General features: G+C 27.7%; 1 protein-coding gene and 1 long non-coding RNA gene across 2 annotated transcripts; both read right to left on the bottom strand.

Annotated features, from left to right (window-relative positions):
- Positions 1 to 720: 720 nt before the first annotated feature.
- LOC107439009 (cyclin-L1) lies at positions 721 to 20,171 on the bottom strand. The gene is made up of 10 exons (XM_016051501.4): positions 19,842 to 20,171; positions 18,169 to 18,243; positions 17,985 to 18,094; positions 16,719 to 16,839; positions 7,357 to 7,418; positions 4,995 to 5,094; positions 4,044 to 4,148; positions 3,815 to 3,944; positions 2,239 to 2,323; positions 721 to 2,135 (listed from the first exon to the last, which is right to left on the bottom strand). Exons 1-10 carry the CDS (start codon positions 20,058 to 20,060, stop codon positions 1,661 to 1,663), a joined length of 1,482 nt encoding a protein of 493 aa, XP_015906987.2. The 5' UTR covers positions 20,061 to 20,171; the 3' UTR covers positions 721 to 1,660.
- On the bottom strand, positions 7,447 to 10,135 carry LOC147803032 (uncharacterized). Its single transcript, XR_015429656.1, has 3 exons — positions 10,051 to 10,135; positions 7,747 to 7,796; positions 7,447 to 7,617 (listed from the first exon to the last, which is right to left on the bottom strand). It is a non-coding gene; the product is annotated as an uncharacterized LOC147803032 (long non-coding RNA).
- Positions 20,172 to 20,176: the final 5 nt, after the last annotated feature.

Genomic DNA, 20,176 nt, shown 5'->3' on the forward strand with positions numbered 1-20,176 from the left:
ACCATTTAGAAACACCTTAAAAATTACTAAAACACTTAGCACTCAAAAAAGAAACAGTGGAATATTACCGAAATTAGCTATTTTAATAATAGATTTCCCCCTTAAATGATGGTTTATTGTTTGGATAAAAATTTAATAATAGGTATAAAATTGTAAACCCCATTAAAGTTGCTGATCTAAGAAATCAACGGTATTACCGATAGCTGACTGTCACTAACTCCAATTTTTTTCCCTTGTGTTCTTATTTTTAGATCCCAAATTAATTCCTTCTATAATTATTTCCTACAATTAAGAAATGAATTTAGTCTTAACAAATAAATTCTATTTTTTTAACAATTAAAATTTGGAATGCATTAACACTAGAAAGACTGATGGGGTTATTCTTGCTTTCTGTTGCTCTGAAATTCAAAAAACATACAGAAACTAGTGTATATTTCCGACGTATCAGAATTTGATCCAGTTAAGGGTTTATTTAATCATTCATGTGTTAGCCTAATAGGAACGTATATATAGAATAAGCCAAGTAATTCGTATGCCTAGAAGGACCCTACAATGGTACCATATAACCAAAGGTAGGTTTGATAGATAGGGTCTCATTACCTAGGCTAATAATAATTAAAAATAGTGTTGTGAGCAGGTGTTTATATAGCTGCATATTTATCCCTAAACTTAAGATTAAAATATCAATTATGAAAAATGCTTAGAAATAAAATAACAATATCTATAAGAATCAACTTTATTTACAAATATCAATACCAGCTAGGTATTTTTTTCTTCTTCCTAGTTCGTGATTCATTGGAAATGACAGCAAACAATACTGTAACCGATAATAAAAAAGTACAATCAAAATATACATTTGTTGGTATAAAGTAATATTTCCTGTTAGAAACAATAGTTCATAAAAAAAAATCAAAATCTAGGTATCATGAAAAAGAGAAAAAAAAGACAGTAAAATTAATGGGGCACCAAATATTTCATTTAGGCAAGCAATGGGAGAGAAAACTTCATAAAATTCGAAAAGGCTGAATAAATAATTAAAGTTGTAATGTGAATGCAAATACTCTAACCTTCATGATTAACACAACAAAAGTAACTAGGTTCAATTAAAAAAGATTTTGTATATTAAAAAAAAAGAAAGGCTAAATAAGTTAGGAAAAAAAACAATATAATTCATCATTAAAAGGATATGAAATGAGTAAGTGCCATTCGTTAATTTAATATAACTACAAATCAACTATATTTAGAGAGAATGTGTACTAGGTATGTTTTACCTAATTTTAACTTAGTACTTAAAAGATCAACGTCTTAAACATTTTTAGTTAACACAACAGGATTGTAGTCATTTCTTAACAATGCAAAAAATGCTCAAAATTAAAGGAAACAATTTTAATTTTTCTTTAATACAAAAACTAAAGACGATGAAACAGTGGTAGAAAATAATGTTTTGTTGGTTAACAATTCACTTGCAAGCATGAGGGACACAAATTCAAAATAAATACAACCACACAGGGTGCAGCTAAAATGAGGTAATTTCTTCAAATAAATTCCCATGATTTGGACAGATTTGTATACAAATTTTTTCTTTACACTTCTGTACATGCTTATGCTATTTACATATGATTAATTAATCTACTAAAAAAAAAAATCTAAAGTTATCACATTATCTCCTCTTTTTCTCTCTGGAATGGTGGTTCTCTTTAACCTTTTCTCTACGACTTTTATGAGATTTCTCGTGCAATGAGTTTGTGTGATGATGGTTGCGTTCATGTGACCTGGAGCGAGAACGTGCATGATGAGATTTATCAGAATGCTTGTTTTTGTAGGATTTTTTCCCACTACTGCTATGCTTAGTTGGCGAGTATTCAGGAGATAGACTGTGTTTGCGCTTGTGGGATCTGTGCTTTGCCTTCTTTGAACTCCTGGTTTTTGATCTCGATCGGGATCTAGATCGATGAGAATCTTTAAAGCCCCTAGGAGGTGTCTTTTGCTTTCTTTTCGGACTAGAGCTATGACTGCTCCCACCACTACCTGATGAGCTGGTTTTACTGCGTTTCTTATTAGGCTCGGGACTTTGATAATTATCATCCAGGGGTGAAACGCTACGGCGTTTTCTGTGGTTAGAATCTCTGTGGTACCTATAAGTTAACCATAACATTACACTAGAGAATATAATAAAAATTCTTTTTTCAAATCATAAATTTAAAAATTAATTGAGCAGAGTAAAGAATTAATAGATACCTAGGGCTTGTGTCATTATGTTTTCCATCACTTCTATCTTTTTTGGAATCACTACTGGGAGATTTTACGCCATTTCTAGGTGAACCTAACAAAAAAAAAAGAAAAAATATATATAATTATACTCATTAGGAACTAAAGCCTGGAGCTTCATAGATATCTTTAAATGTAATTCTTTGATAAAAAATAGTGTACTTAAAATAATGGCCTATCCACATAATACCGAAGAGTATTCTTTGTCTTCGGAAATTCACTTAAAATTTATAGCTTGTAAGAAAGACTACTCAAAAAAAGATAGGGAAATAATATTCTTTGCAATTTGTCCTCTTTTCGTGCATCTGTTCCTTGTAATTAGGAATTCAGTTTTTAACTATAATTTTATGTTTTGTATGCATGTTCCATGATATATTTACTGATTATTGCCAATGCTCAACAAAAGGAAAAGTATTTCTCATGACGATGTCCTCCTGGAATTTTTCAAAGTGGATTCAATATAAGCCGGCACCTTCCATATAGCTTTTGAAAACTTAAAAAATTATTGGCTTATACTTAGAAATATATATTAGACAACATTGTAATGACCCTTTGCCTTTTTATTAGGTGCACCATAGAATCCACAACACAGTATAAGAAGTATGTCTGGCAAGTACCAGTTGGGTGAAAGAAAATAAATTGTATTTTGAGTAGAAAGGCAGCTTAGTGGTGCAATTAACATTTAGCCAACTAGAGCATGTCCCCCTTATCAGGTATAAATAAAACTCAAATATATTTTTTACAATTGCAAATGTAGTTATTATGCTAAAATACATGTCAAACAGATTTTATTACAGTGAAGCACATATTAAGATTTTTAATTTCTCTCAAGTTGCTACCCGGAAGTTATAGTAATGCTTTTATATTGTTGAAAAAAATTCACAGAATTCTGCAAGTTTTAGTTTTAATTATCAATCTCTTGATCAAACATCAACTTTACATTGTTTAATAGTTGTGGCAATTTTTTTAAACGTGTAATTTCAGTAAGCCATTCTTTACGAACTAGAATATAACTTTACTTTCACATGTTAGCAAATAAAATAAAAAGCTTCCAAAATCACACGTTTCAAAATTTGTGCATGTGACACACGGTTAAATCAAGGCTAATACCAAACAATATTTCCTTTTTACTATTGGTTTTCCAACACCCTACTTGGATTTTGTAATCCAATTACAGGAGAGGGGTAAATAAGGACAAGATCTTTTTCTAAATTTAGATCCAACTCAAACTTTAAACTACTCTACAATAAAATAAAAAACGGCACAAATTTCTAACATTTCACTTTAAGCTTTTTTTTTTCCGCAAGAAAATCAAAAACTTAACCTTATCATAGAAATCCTGATTTTAGGAAAGCAGGAAAGATTATTTTCTGAAAATTATTCCAAGAAAATCAAAAACTTAACCTTATAGAAACCCTGATTTTTTTCTAAAAATATAAAATAAGCTATAGCCCCTTAATTGTACATTATAGCGTTTCACACTCCAACCTAAGAGAATTTAGTATAGCTATTAATAAATATAATGGTTGTAATCATTTATGTTTACCCATAAGAGATGCAGCAGGTGAGCTATTTGGCAGGTTGTTTAATTGAGCTAACCCTTTGGCTTTAAGTTTGGCATCCATATGAGACTTTTTCAATTCTTCAACTATTTTCTCTAACTTCTCAGGATCAGGCTGTAAAATAATACATTATTAAAAAAAATAATTCTTACATAAAAAAAATCAACAAAACAATTGATTTAGTTAACTTTTCCTTTGATATTAGTTTATTACCTTCTTTCGAGTGTAGAGAAACAATATAGAGCCACATATATCACTTATGTTTTCTTCTGAAACTCCAAAGACTAAGTACCAGGCTGGTTTGTTTGGCAATGGAATCTAAAAAATCAAAACAATAAATAATTATAGTAACACAATGCATAATTGAAGACCCATAATTATGCATTGACAAGAGGAAAAAAAAAGATCATGCCTTCCTCCTTCTATTAATGACACGCTCATCTACCAGAACAAGTGATTACAGCTACAGTAAATTAGTCTTACAGAAAAAAAATGAATTTCTAGGTTTGTATTAAGTTTTTGCAACCACCTTAGCCTTAATTTTAATGTAGCCAGTTTTTTTCTTCTTTTCTTTAAAAAACAACTTCAGAGATCTTAAAAGAACTACATTTTTCCCCTTATTGTTAAAAGTTGTTCATATACATACTTAAAATTAACATATTTGTGGAGTTCAAAATTATTAGTTACCAAATTTAAAAAAGTTGTTAAATGTATTTTTCAGAATTTTAAATAAAAATGACACATATGCATACAAAATAAACTATTTTTTAAGATTAATAATTTTGATCACACTGAATTAATAAAGTTGAGAATAAGCAAACAAAGATTAATTTCATATTACAAATATAAATTAGTGAATGGCATTCAAATTATTATTAATCTATAATTCAGTTCTAGGTTCAGCAATTTTTCTTAATCAAATGATGAGTATTGCAGCTAAACATATTTTCCACAAGTACATTAAATCAAATGATTAAGAGATTAATGATTTTTTGATTAGATTAATGAACACAAAATAACTAAAATGTATTTTTAAAATTCATAAAAATACTAAAATATGAAACTTGCTTATGATTCAATAAATAAACCCAAAGAAGTAATGTGTCACTAATTACGCCTTGCTACTTATGAAATATTGACATAAAATGAGAATTTATTAATTACCTGTAATAATCTAGCACTGAGATGAATACAGCTACAGGCTATTGCTTCTGGATCATATCTTAGAAACACATTTGTGCGAAGGCTATCATTCATGTAATTCCTATAAGAAAGAAAAATTAGTAAAAAAAGAAAACAAGAAACTTTAAGAAGTTCACTCAAGACGATAGATTCAGGGGTACTTAGATAGGAGGACACAGGAGGTTGTTCAGATCCCCCAAAGATTTTCACTATTCGGAAAATTCTGATAGGCCATTCGGCATATTTACAAAAATTCCTTTTCTCTTACATTTTATCAGAAAACAAATTAACCTATATATTAACATACAGCAGAAGTATATCAGGCATCCATTTCACGATTCTAAAATTTTTAACAAATTTAACTTCTCCTTGCCATTGGAAAGCCCATTTTTCAAACATAACAATTGTCATGGAGCTCTTATTTTTGAATAAGAATGATCCAGACTCACTCTTTTGAGATGAAAGCTAAAATGCCTAGTAGCTTTGGTTAGTAATGTTGCATGAAGTTAAAGAAATATATAAAAACAATTGCATAGTGCAGATACTGTTCATTTTTAAATGCATAAAAATTTCTACGATTAAAAGACTGTAAAAGACATAAAGTTGATAGTTAACTTGTGGAAGCACTTGATTATTTCTCGTCAATTAAAAGAAAGTTACTACCACTGTCACTTTTCTATTCCAGAGAATATTCGCTGAATATGCCAGAAAACTATATTTGTTACCAAAATGTTTTTGATGGATATTTTCCCTTTTTTTGTGTGCAGAAACACTTTTATGTCTTTAATGGACAACTCTTCAATTTTGAATAACTTTTCAGTAAGTAAAAAAATTATTTTGTCAGTTATTCAGATTTTAAGAAAAATTTATTCATGTGAAATTATAATTTATAGCTTTGCACTCTTAAGACTGAGGGTAAACAAAAGCGTTGACTCCTTTTTAATATTTCAAATTTAAAAGATGTTAAAAAAAAAAAAAAAAAAAAAAAAATACAGAATTCTGAGAGGTTAAAAATAAAATTTTTTTAATACTTATTTTGGACGTATCAACTGTTAAATGCTCTCCTTTCTCTTTACTTATTTCCCAAACGGTTAATTTATTTTACTTATTAACTAGAATAATTAAATGTATAATCATCAAATCAGCAACTTGAAAATATAAGCAACAAAATATTTTTTTAAGTCAATGAATTGCATCCTTACATGTATACTTTATTGTAGAAGCGGTATGCCTTTTTTCACAATGATTATAGCTAATCTATCTCCCTAACTGTTAAACTTGATTTTATTAGAAATTAGACTTAAACAAAAAGTAATTTCTTCAGCACCTAAACCACATCATTGATAATGAATAATTGCAAGCACTCATTTAAGAATCGGTTTAACTGGAATTTCATTTGGCAAAATTGGAATGTATCATCCCAATAATATAAGTGTGCGACGGACTCCCTCGCATAGACTATGAGAACTAAAGCTTAATTTAAATTGTCGCATGAGAACACTGCCTTCAAAATGTTTAAATCTGACAAATCTACATGCCTAAAAAATGCAAAATTTAATAATTTTAAGCTGATAAATATATGAAGCATATGCAAAGAAAAACATTTATGATAAAAACTTCATTTACTTCCTAATCCACAGAAAGTGCTATTGTAGATATAAAAACCAGGGTTTGAAAAACTCAGACTTTTAATTTTAAATCTTTAATTCTTTTTACTGCCACTGAAGTAGAAATTTTGGAGTATAATTTGTTGTCTTTATCTGTATGTAATGATTTGAGAATACATTAAGCAATAGATTTCAAAAGGTTATAGAGGACAGAAAATCGCCTCAATTCCATGTTAATTTAATGAAAAATAGAATATGATCAAAATCACTTTATTTAGGTTATTAGGACCAATGGAATATATTGAATAGGAAAGAAATTTATTCACTTAGTAACTAAGAAATGTTGTTCTTATTTTCTTTAAGTTAGCATAAAGAATCCAGATTTGATTGATCTTTGAAAAATTTAAACAATCCATATCCTATGCTTGAAATCATGTTTATTACTCAATATATGCACCAATTGGCAGTACCAAAAAATTTCTAATATGTTAAGATAGTTTATTTTAAACCAGATGTCAATATTCATAAAAACAAGTAAACTTGAAAAATAGGCACTTTTACTTCAAAATGTGCCCATTACAGAGTTAACATGTCCAGATAAATAAAAATCTGACGCTTATTGTTGATGCATTATGTACAAAAAAAATTATGAGACAAAATTTCAACTAAGCCTTTACCACAGTGTAAAAAATGAAATTAGTTGCATTTATGAATAGCTGAAAAGAACTTATACTTACCAAGCAGTTTGCATTAGTTTTCTATTCTTAACCTTCAAAACTTCAAGAAGGGTCACAATGATCTGTAAATATGTAGAAATAAAAATGTAATGAATAGCTCTTATTTCCATGAGCCAGGAAATAAGGGCTGCAGCGATTCAATTGTAAAGAATCCGGGAAATATTTCTAACAGAAAAGCACCCCATTCTGAAACTTGACTTGAAAAATTCCTCTATGATTAAAAGAAGCAACACTTACCTCATCAGGCTTATTAAATATATTCTACAGAGAACAAAAAAACATTTCCTAAAATGAGTTTACATTGTCATAACATTTGCTTTATGTCAATAAACACCAGATGTTTTTCAAATTAACAATTTAGGTGAGATCAGTAAAAAAGTTAACACTTACCATTTGGAATATCATTTTACTATGAATATCTGAGTTCTAGATTTGTAAGCCTGTAGACAAACAGAATAATAAATTACAAATTGTAAAAAGAACAAGATCTTAAATTTCATATAGAAAAAAAGATACCCAATGGTTTTATATACTGACTTAATATATTTAAGCTCTTCTGATACCACATAACAAATAATAAATCAAATAGCATTGTAGAACATGAATAATGTTTAGAAGAGAATATTAATTTATTTTCTTGGTTGAAAATAACAAATTTATAATTATTTTTCATTCATAATGCTTGGCAATTTTATGTTTTATGCAACACCACATAAATTACAGGCGAAGAAAAGATGCTTTCATTAACAATGAACTCTTGAAAATGAGCAACAAAAGCCTTATACACCTTCTTAAAGATTTGAGGTTAGAGATAGATACATCAGGAAGCGAGATAATCTAAGAAGAAATAAGAAGCTAGAAAAATGGTATGCACTGCACTTTTTTGTTATAAGTAAGGCCCGGATTTTGATGACATTTGCATTTTTGGTCATTCTTTGTCCTTTAGAGCATTTTTTGAGATTTATAGGGCATTTTCTTTAAAATTTTGGGGCGTATTTTGCATTTTAAAGCATTTTTTAAATTTTTTGTTAAATTTTTCTAATTTTCATTATTTTTTATTATTACACTGGCTTCCAAACAATGAAGAAAATTTCTAGGATATTAACAGGTGAAGCAACATCTTTTCAAATTGAAGTAGAATTGTCAGTAAGTGTGACCGTCCTTTTCAAGTACGCACCAATAACATCAGTAGACGTTGAAAGAAACTTCTCCTGGTATAAAAATTTGCTTTCAGACAAGAGACGCTTGTTTACATTTCAAAATATTAAAAAAAAAAATTAATAATTCACTGTAATTCTGATATTTAGTAATATTATGAGATGGAAGTTGTTATATTCATTTAAGTTTCTATACAAAATGAAAATGTTTTGGAGTCAATATATTTTCCTTTTTTTGTTATTTTTGGATATAAAACATATTTGTCGAACTTTAATGAACGTAGAACAAGTATTGCATTGCTTTATATTTTTTGAAACGACTCATAATAATTTTGAAGAGTAAAACATTGTTTTAATTCAATATTTTTACTTCTATTTAAGTCATGTCATAAGGCATTTTTAGCGAAATTTTCGCATTTTAAGGGCATTAATTGAGATTTTTTAGGTCATCAAAATCCAGGCTCTAGTTATAAGAATCAAGCCCCTATTATTAACACAGAACCACCAGGGGTAATTGTGAGGCAGAGCAAAAAACTCTGAAAATTTTGAGTGCAAGATATTAGTTATCGTGTGAATATGAATCATAATATTGATTTCTAAAAACGCTCTTATAAATACCAAAATCGATGTTTGACATTACAAATGCAAAAATACATATCCGAATACTAGATTTTAAAAGCATGTTAAATTATATCTTTCCATTAGCTGTGTAAAAAATAATAACACGAACTTAGTTTTGTATTTATGAAAATACTAAGCACTATATAGAACTTTGGTTGGTAATTGTTAAAACAAAATCATATTTAAGTAATAGAAAACTAATTTTTGTAATTTTATTGTAAATCAAGATATTAGTCACCCTAGATGACTAATATCTAATAATTCTAGGTGACTAATAATAATTATAGTCACCAAGAATCGAATTGATTGCTTGCATTGGACATTGGTACATACAGTCAACTGGACTAATATTTTAAACTATTTTGAAAGATATATTGAAAATTCCCCATACACAATTTTCTCACAGACGCAAAGGAAAGTTAGTAACAGTTTCAATTAAATATGAAAGACTTTGATAACGAAACCAACTACAGAAATGGCAATTTAACAGATGGCACGTTGAACAAAAATTATTAAGTTATTGATTTAAAAGAGCATAATACAACATTATGGCAGAGCAGTATTACTTATTTTTTTGAAATAGAGAGGGGGAAAAAAACACTACAGGTCTAAATGCGTCACCTTTATTTAGACATTCTGGTATATTTTCATATAAGAGGGCTCCTCATAAATTTCGCTATTGCAAAATTTTATATCTTGTCATTCAATACCAATAGCTTTTGCATTTAGAGAAGAAAACAGCAAAGGTAGTAATATTTTATTATTCTTTAAGGGCTTTATGTTTCCATTTAAACCTACCAGGGAAAACCTGTTTGCTAGATTGAGTAAGTTAAAAACTAATGGATAAATCTCAGATACACTTTATATAGTAACTATTACATTGCATATTAGTGACAACAAAATAAAGCATGCTTACTTTTAGTTTTAATTTGCAATATAAACGTCAATCCTTTTTTCCAACTTCAAAACTCATGACCTATTAGTCAAATAAAAATCCATATCTGGTTAAAAGAATGACTCTAAATAAGATCATTAGGATGTACAAACATAGTTGCTATGGAAACACTGCAACATGTTCCACTAATCATCCCGTTTCAAGCGAAGTTTTGTCTTGCCATCCTAAAAATTGAGTTACAGATGAAACACAGTAAAGATATAAGCTAATCAAAAGAATCCAACATGAAAAGACAATACCTTGTTGAAGCTTGTTCACTGCAAATTCAGCAAAGACAACAATACAATGGGTCCAAGATAGCTGGTGGCTAAAATCTTTGATTATAATAAAAAATTTAGGTTAGTGAAATAGAACAAGCAGCAAAAAGATATCATTAGCATCGATAAGAAAACTTTCTATTAAACTATGTTGTTTTTGAAGATTCTTCAAGCATAAAAATATCTATCAATCATTTAAATTTTATTCTTACTTCAGCAGAAATTTTTCAAAACTGCTATCTTGCGGAACAGCAGATATTTGGAGCAGAACAATTTACATTGTGTTTGTCAATGTCACTCTTTTGTTTAAACTGTGAGGAAAATTTTAATGCAGTTGTCTCCTTATGTAGACATCAATTTAACTAATTTAGACTCGTTATTGACATTTTAGTTTATAAACTAAAATTACAGGTCATAAAAAAAACTTGTATTGTTAATTCTGCTGTTGTGCTTTTAGGTAACAGATTCAAATAACGAACACAATGAAAATTAAATAAATTATCACTTACTAGGTAGTTTAGAACATAGAATACTCACTAACTTTCTATGAAGAAAATTTATCAAATCAAACTAACTTTTTAAAAAAAATTTTCTACAAAAAATAATAATCAAAGGTTAATCTAGGTCTAAACCACAACTACAGCTATAAATCCGTTGGTAAAAAGAAGCGTTTATCCATTACATAATAAATGTATTTTTAATTTAATCTTAAAATTGTCAAAAATGTTATTTTATGTCAAACAACATTTCATCTCATATCAAATATAGAGGCAATTATTACAACTGATTTACAGCAACCTAATAAATCCCACATTTAGAACTGCACTAACGAATTAAAAGAAATCAGAAAAAAAAAAACTAATTTAAATTATTCCTTAAGTGGATTCATTGATAAATAAAAAATTACATACACATATGTATAAAAGAAATACAAATTTAGACAATACATCAATATAAAAACATCTGGTGTTAAGAAACATAAAACAAAGCACAACACTCAATAATCAGAATTTCTTATTTTTACAAAATTCTTTCTAAAATAAACTTTTCAATACATACCTTTTAATTCCGTTCATTTTGAACAGTGCAATCATCAATCAGAGGACTTATGAGTGCAGCTGTTAAAATACATGTGAATAAAAGATAAGATAGAAAATATGAAATTAAAAAATAAAGTGTAGATTCTTTTAATCTTACGAGGAATTTATTCAACTATTTAATAAAAGCCTTGAAGACTGACCTCTTTTTAGTTTGCTGTTTAGAGATGTGGGTATGCTACAGATCAATATGCCAAAATTATGTCACATGAGCTGTTTGTATGGGACTTCAGGATAAAGGATAGTAGCTAACAGCAAAGAGGAGTCATTTAACGGATGATCTTGAGCTCTGAGTTAAGAACTTCGCTTGGGTCTATACTCTGTCAGCGAGAACCAATTGCAAAAGTAAACAAAGCAACATTACATACGATATTATTATTACCTATTCGGAGCAAAAGTCATAACTAACAGAATTAACCAGAAAGTGGCCAATACAAAGAGAATTGTTGAGGAAAAGTTGGCAATAAGCAGAAATCTTTTACGTAACTTCTGCTATTAATTCTTGCTGAACAGAGTATATTCGCTTTTGATATTTCTATATATTTAATTTAATTAGAAAAAAAAGTTTTATTTTTTAAGCCTTAACAATTAAACCGCTGAAGAAAAACAAAAAACACCCTGTATTTCCTGACTTTAAATTCATAGTATATTTAAAAATAATATAAAACAAAGAAAAAACTATCAGCAATTATCTGTAAGGTGATTCACATTTGTTAGTTAAACAGACTATCTCACTTTACTTTTGTATCCATAACTTTATCAGCAATAAGAAATAAATTTAGTTAGAGTCATAACTGCAATGCAATAACATACTACTTGCACCACTTTCTCATTTGGGATTTTTACTGCTCTTAATAATTAGGCCACATTTTAATTTGCAATACCTCTTACAATACAGTAGCATAGGATTTGTTTTTCTTAACTAAATTACAGCATATTAGCATGAAACAATAGTCATTAAAATTCACTAAATCATTAAAATACTACTATTAATTTGCACAGAAAGCAAGCCACTATAACTGAGTTTGCTCATATTTTTAATATAAAAATAAAACATTTTTATGAAAGAAAACGACTGATTTTTAAAATATATTAGAAATTCTTAATTTAAATATAGGTCATAATTAATGAATTAAAAAAATGACAACTTTCAGAATCTGTTGCATTAACATGAATAGAAGCAAAAGTTCAATAATTTAAAAAAAAAAAATTTTGGCTGATTTTATAGTGATGAATTCTATAATAAAGAAAACAAACTTAACATTAGTGTTTTTACATAATTAAAGAAATAAAATTGAGAAAAATGAACAGACATTTGTCCCAATCTTATACAAACGTCCGCATACTATTATATGTTAATGCACAAAAAGATACTGGAAATACTAAAAAAAAAAAAAAAAATTCGGTAAAAAAAAGAAAGGCCCACTTTAAACACGCTATTAAGTCCAAATTTCAAAACAATATCTTAAACATTTGGGGTAATAGCAAACGAACAGTCAAATCAAAATTTGTGTTAGTATGAGTTTATAGCCATATCTTTGGAGCAAATTGCAGGGATTGATTCTTTTCATGTGGTCATAAAACACTTTAAAGTTTTTGATAATTTTAAAAAAATTATTCATTGTTTGCAGGTAATTATTTTACAATAAATATGTCTTGTGACCCCTTATAATTAAAGTAAATCTGAAAGATAGAATTAAACTAAATCTGGAAAAAATTCTGAAAGACTATTTTTTCTTCTTTTTGCACCTGATTATTACTCCTTAAACTATTGAAAGTGCACACTAATTGGTAATAGCTGGTCAAGGGATCAAATGATATTTCTGGCAATTGCAAACAATGCATTAAATGAATATTTTAAAATAACAGAGCTTGTGTGCGAATGCCACCTATAATTTTAGTCTTCAAGAAAACAAAAATGATATTACACACAGCATAAAATTAGATCTAATTGCATAAGTAAATGTAATGTCGTAGGATAAAAAAAAATGAGGAATTACATTTTAAACTTGCAGATTAAGAATTACCCTTTACCATCATTAAGTGAAAAAAATATTTAATGTATTAACATAATCCTGCGCTTAACTGACATAAGAATAAACTAGAATGCACCTACAAACTTTTTATTCTATTATTATCAAATATTTAGTGCAGTAGAAAAATTTGAATTTAGACATTAGATTCCAGGTTTTATAATTTTGATTTAAAACTAAATGACGATAAATAATTATATATAAAAACTATAACGATGCAGTGATGTCTTGATCCAGCTTACCTGTTTGAAAACTACATTAAATACACACTAGCAGGGTCATTAACAATTGAGGGAAAAAGAATGAAATTTCCCATCAATTATTTTTACATTTAATAAGCAACATAATAAAGATAGAGGTGGCAAAATATTAAGCTTTTAATGCACTTAAAAATGATAAAATCCTAACCATTATTCTATTTCTATAGGATAATTACTATTTATACGTTAATATTTTGAAGAAAACAAAAATACATTTAAATAGTTTTTCTGTAACTGCAGCAAATTCTTTAAAGTAGAAAATTATAAAATAGAGATAATATTTAAAGGAATTGTGTTATAGGAATATAACCCTATATCATATAAATAAAATCAGTTAGTAAAAATAATGTAGTAAAACCAATCAATTTAAAAGCAAATTAGCTTAGTTAAGAAGCTGCAAAACAGTTGGTCTAACAAGTTTACAAATACAAAGAAACTTGATAATGATACACAATTGGAAAATATATACTTACAACACCTAAAACTGCACATTCACAAAAATTGAAGTTTTGAAAATCTTTTAATTTAAAAAAAAGGGGTGTTATCTGAAAATTTTAGCACTTCAAGAGAATTCAGACCACTAGGCAAATCTGGAGTTTAGTAAGAGGCAAAACTTGACAAATAAAAAATAATGGGGTAGCCAGTGCAGAACACCATTCATAGAATTCCCCCAAAATAAAAAATAAATCTTAAAGAAAATAACGCAAAGTCTAAAACTAGGTAAAAATTCACATTGTATGGCTGCAACTGATATAGGCATAACCTTGCAAAAGAGCCAAGGAACTAACACATCAGCAAGTAGCAACCAAAAGATCTGGTGGAATATTTGCATTTCATGGGCAAACATCTGATCTTCCTCACTGTTAGTTAACATACAGATGTTGCCTAGAAAGATATATTTTATTTTTATGATTGAGCTTCGCAAAACTCAACAAAGTAGTTTCATGTTATAAAATATATGAAATTTGGGTTGCTCATTACTTTTTTGCTTTGATATATTTTCCCGTAATAATCTGAGTGATAAAACTATATTAACGTGATTTGTCAGGAATTTTAATCATATCAAGATGGAGAAATTGAATTTTAGAGATTCAATTTATTAGATCAGGTCATAGAAGTTTAACTACCTACTATGTTTAACCATTTACTATACTATTTTAATATTTAAAAGTAAAATCTGAAAACTAATTACAGTAAAGACAAAACAGATTACTCAGCAATTAAGTTAGAATAGACTTAACGTGTGTTTCGCAATGCTAACATCACTGCAGAAACCTTAGAAACTGAAAATAGAGTATCTTAGTGAACTGATCTTATTAAAAAGGAAATTAAATTTAAAGGGAAAAAAAAAAGAGTAAAAACTTCACATGAATGTATATTACTTTATAGAAAAATAACTCCTGGGAACTAGATGTTATAGGTACTTTCACAGCTTAGTTACTCTAAATTAGGTAATTGCATGTTTTTACAGAAAGCAAAGTAAGCATTACAGAAATTTTTTTAAGCCATCAAATATTAAAAAAAATTGTGAGCAAAATGGTTTTTTAAACTTTTTAGACTATCACAGAAAATTTGAGGTATTTTGAATTCATCACACTGCTTTTATTCAACCTTATAAACGAATCCCTTGCAATATTCAACTATAAAAGTATTAAATACATAAATTTAAATATTAACAACTCAATATCAAATATAAGAACATTAAAATCAATTTTAAATAACAATAATTTTGCCAAAATTAAACAGTTCCTTAAAAGTTATTTTTTTCTTAAATCAGAAATGTGATTCAAACTAAGTTACATACATATATTAAATAAAGAACATATGTATAATAAACACTCAAATCATAATATTAGTAATAATTTCTCTCTTTAAAAGCAACAAACTTAAATTATTCATAAAAAACTCAAAAATGATTTGGTCTATATTTCTAAAAGTTAAATCTTACAAATGCCTTGAAAAATTAACCGAAATCCAAATATTTTTTGCATTGTCCTTAGATATTTAAAATTTATATCTTATAAGCATTTTAAAAATTGTTATATTTCAGAGATAATTATCCGAGATACTGTTTCACAGTTAACTAAATTAATTTTTTACATAGGACTTGAGCTTCGTAATTACGGATCAGAAGAAATTAACCGAAGTTATAAAATACAAATTAAACTTCTTTAATTTTTAACCACACTATAATACTAAATTTCTAGACTTATACTTATTACACACAGCATACTTAAATATTCAAAATTGTTTCAAGCACATTTGCCAAGATTGACTAAAGCACACTTTTGAATATGAATATATATGCTATCACTTCTTGCAACCTGTCAAATAAAGCAGTAAAAAAAAAGAGAAAGAAATTAAGTAGTGTGGTTTCTGAAGACAATCAGATCTTCGGGAGGCGTGTGAGATTGCAGAACACATTCTTTGTCTGTTGCCTTCATCCCCTGAATGCATCCTGTAGAATAAATAACAATTTGGAATCAGCATTTTTCTAAAAATGAAAGAAATGACCTTACCAGATACAGTTTATTTAGTTCATATACTCCAGTTACTTATAAAGGATAAAAACCTTATTTACATACCACATAGTCATTTCTTCCTGAAGAAAAAGTACATAAAATCCTTCTCACATCTTTATATTCATGCTCATTGAGCAAGTTAACGTAATACTGCATTCGAAAATTCTTTTACTGGCCTTGCTCAATTTCTTGCTACAAACTTAATCTAAAGCTTTTGAACTCTCTGAGAAAAAACTAAGAGTTTAAAAAAACTCTTAGAATTTTACAGAGAGTAATAAAAAGAAATTACAATTTATCTCAATGATATTAGGCGACTAAACTCTCAATTTATAAACGAACTCTTTTGAATTCTATTTTTAAACAATACACAAAAATGTGCGTACACCATAATTTACAGATAATTGCATCAGATTTTTTACAGATAAGAAAATTTGAATCTTTATTATGTAAATTATCTTACCTTATGAGGATGCTTCACATGAACACAAAATCCAAGCTCTTTAAGTACTCTTCTTTCTCCTTTGATTACTTGGTTTTTCAAGTTAATGTAATTTTGATCTAGTATAAGAGGCTGGATAGTTCTATAAATATAGTTTTAATTAGTACACAACACAATGTTTATGACCATGCAGAAAAAGCTGGTAAGGAAATAAACACTCTGTTTTAAAGCGCTTTGTTAAATTTTTGTATCTTATCAAGAACACACAAATCTTAGGTAAAGATTGCAAAAAATATGCACATAATCATTTAATCAAAATATATATATACTACCTATAAATTAACTTTAAGTAAAGCAAAAATTCCTAAAATATAAAAAGATTACAAGTGTTAATTTAAAAAGTCAATCAGTTGTGAATGATATACTTATAAATTTTCAACTATTTGCAATTTGATTAACAATGAATGAATTAAATATCTTTTATTTAGAGAAAAAAAAAAACTAAGCTTTTCCTCCTTTTCATCTATAAAACCAGTGTTTCTGGAAGCATTGAACCCTTATGACAATTTTATTTTCATGTAATAATTATTGCATTTTGATTTTTAAGTTCTTCCTTAATTGTTCTGGTCTCCAAGGTAACATTAAATTTTTTTTTTACTTTTTATGCAAAATTTTAGTTTGGAAATTTGAAATTAGCTGAAATATCAAGACCTCATCTAAATTACAAGTATATACAATCAGCACGAATTTCAATATTTTATAAACATGTGATATGTAATTTATAGAAATAACTATCAAAGTTCACACATATTAAAAAAAAAACAATGATTATGCAAAAACATTTTAAGAAATATATTTATGTTAATACAATCTGCAAGGTTAGTAAAAAATTTTAAATTAAAAATTTACTTATTAATTAATTTAAATTGCTTAAATAATTAAAAATTGCCAATTCAACTACTTTTAATTACAGTGATCAATTCTAAAAATCAAATACATAATGAGGAATGTACTACTGTTTACTTTACTTGCATAATGAAATCATAACTTTAAATAAAGAAAATTAAAAGAGGATTTCAATTTTCGCAAAAGAAATATTGTTTTATTTTTAATATTTTGATTATCTTGAAGTGGTATCTTACCTGTATTTTTAAATTATAATTTCAAATTTTTTTGGATGTTTATTAAATAAGCATGATAAACTAAAGTTTCATACCAATAAAAAATTTAGTACTGTATATTCTTTAGCATGATAGGAATTATATAATTTATATATTTTAAACTTACTTTCCAGCTTTAACTTGTTTAACATGATGAAAAACGTTTGCCACATCTCTTATTCGACGAGGAGCTTCTTCAATTTTTGATGCCAAAGTAATACAAGCCATGGCAATGACCTAAAATAAAAAAGCTGTTAAACAAACAAAAATTCAAAAATAAAAATAATTAAAACAAGCGAGACCTTAATTACCTCCATTGGCTGTCTGACAAATGACTTTGAATAAAAAAACCTCTGAAATAAGACCTGTCCTGTAGCCATGGCAGTCTGAAAATAAAGAGACAAGCTTAAAACATATTTCTTACAACTAAACTTACTTGTAATATGTTTCATTAAAAATATTATAAGTGTACTGATTAGTGTTATTACAATTTATCCCTGATATGGTAGAGAAAGCGTATATTAAAAGTGAAAAAATTAGCTAACTGTAGTACAAAGGTATCTAACAAGAAACATTTCTGACATTAACTTCTAATGATCTACATCAAATTGCAGGCTTACACTTTAATCCTATAGTAAGTCAGGGTTTATTTTAGGTGGGGCTTGTGAGGCAAGTTACTAAAACTATGAGTTACAAAATTAACAATATTATTTTTACCAGAAAATCAAACAGCAAGGGATAAAGAATAAAATAGAATATCCTAGTAGATTTAATAACGAAGATTCAGGTCTACATTATAAATCATTGTTACAGGAATATGAACATTTTGTTGGAATTTGTACATATTCAGAATTTTTGCTTACATTTAGTAAAAGATTAATTTATAAAATGGTTTAAGTTTTTACAAATCTTTCAATTTTGCAGTTTTTTTTCCACCTTAAGATCACATTATATTAAAAAAACCTTATCCTGGGATAATTTACATACCTCTATATCACACTAATTTGATGCAACAGAAACATAATTTCGCTTCAACCTCCGCTTTCCACAAAATTGATTTGAAAAAAGAAAAGGAGGCTGAGTTTGACAAGTACTACTTCTGACTAAGCATAAAGCAAAAGCAGACAATATCAGTTTAAATGCCATAAGCAATATAAAAATTAATGTATAAAAAAAAGTTTAGGCAAGCTCATAGCTTACTCAAGGTATCTCTAGACTAACTTATTTTATATTTTAAATTAGTTATTACAGATGAAACAGAATTTGTAATGAAAAGTTTTTCCTGCAGCAAAGCATTCTCTAAATGACAGTGGTAGAGACATCATTAAGCATCATAGGTGCCAGAATGAAAAGGTAAGAGTAGGAAAAAAAAAAGAAAAGAACAGATTTTACAAAATTATAACTTTAGCATAACATATAGGGAATTTTAGGGATTATTATTGTCATCAAAATAAAAAAATTTCATTACATTAATTACAGTAAATGGTCTGGACTATATTCCATGTATAATGGACATTATATAAATTTGAAATGGGGATTCTGAATAAAAATAAACTGAAAATTTTAAAACAAAGACAATGAAAAGCTTTCTAGCAATTAATTCAATTTCAAAAGGGATCATTTTTCGAAAATATGCAAATACCAGAGGAATTTTTATTATACCAGTAATATACCAGTAATAGAGTAGAAAATTCAATAAAATTACATGAAACAGAATTAATAATTAAAATGGACAAAAATCGCCATTGTTATACTAAAGCATTTTACACTACGTATCAGATAGTTTCTGCATAATCACTTTTCTACATTTAAAATATAGAGCAAGATAAACATAAATAGATCATTACTATTACTACGCCATTTGCTTTTCTTAGAATTAGGCTTAACAAACATAAACGTTTGGCATGACCTTTATAATGAATGACGAAATCTCTTTTATTACAATTTGTTTTCGTAAAATAAATGAGTAGAAAATATCATTTACCTGAGGTAATCGGAGTAAAATACCCGATGTTTGAATCCATTCACAGCCTAATATTCGTAATTCCATCTCTGATTCAGGGTCCAATCCATCTACTTGAGAAGGTGATGGAGTTAGTCTTTCTGGTGGCAGGATACAATTTTCTAGCGATAAACTAACTTGCGAGTAATGGTATTTGTTCTTTTCTTCATTATTTTGAGCAACAATTTGTGTTCCTGCCATTTTAATTATTTATCTTACTAAATTAATTAGAGAAGCTGCCACTAAACAATGGCATCCAACCTCGTAGTGGCACGGAAAAGGAGTTGAGTTGCATACACGAAATTTAAACTCAAGAC

Source organism: Parasteatoda tepidariorum, chromosome 10 (genome assembly GCF_982258835.1).
Source record: "Parasteatoda tepidariorum strain Cologne lab strain chromosome 10, Ptep-v5.0, whole genome shotgun sequence".
In the NCBI taxonomy this organism is placed as follows: domain Eukaryota; kingdom Metazoa; phylum Arthropoda; class Arachnida; order Araneae; family Theridiidae; genus Parasteatoda; species Parasteatoda tepidariorum.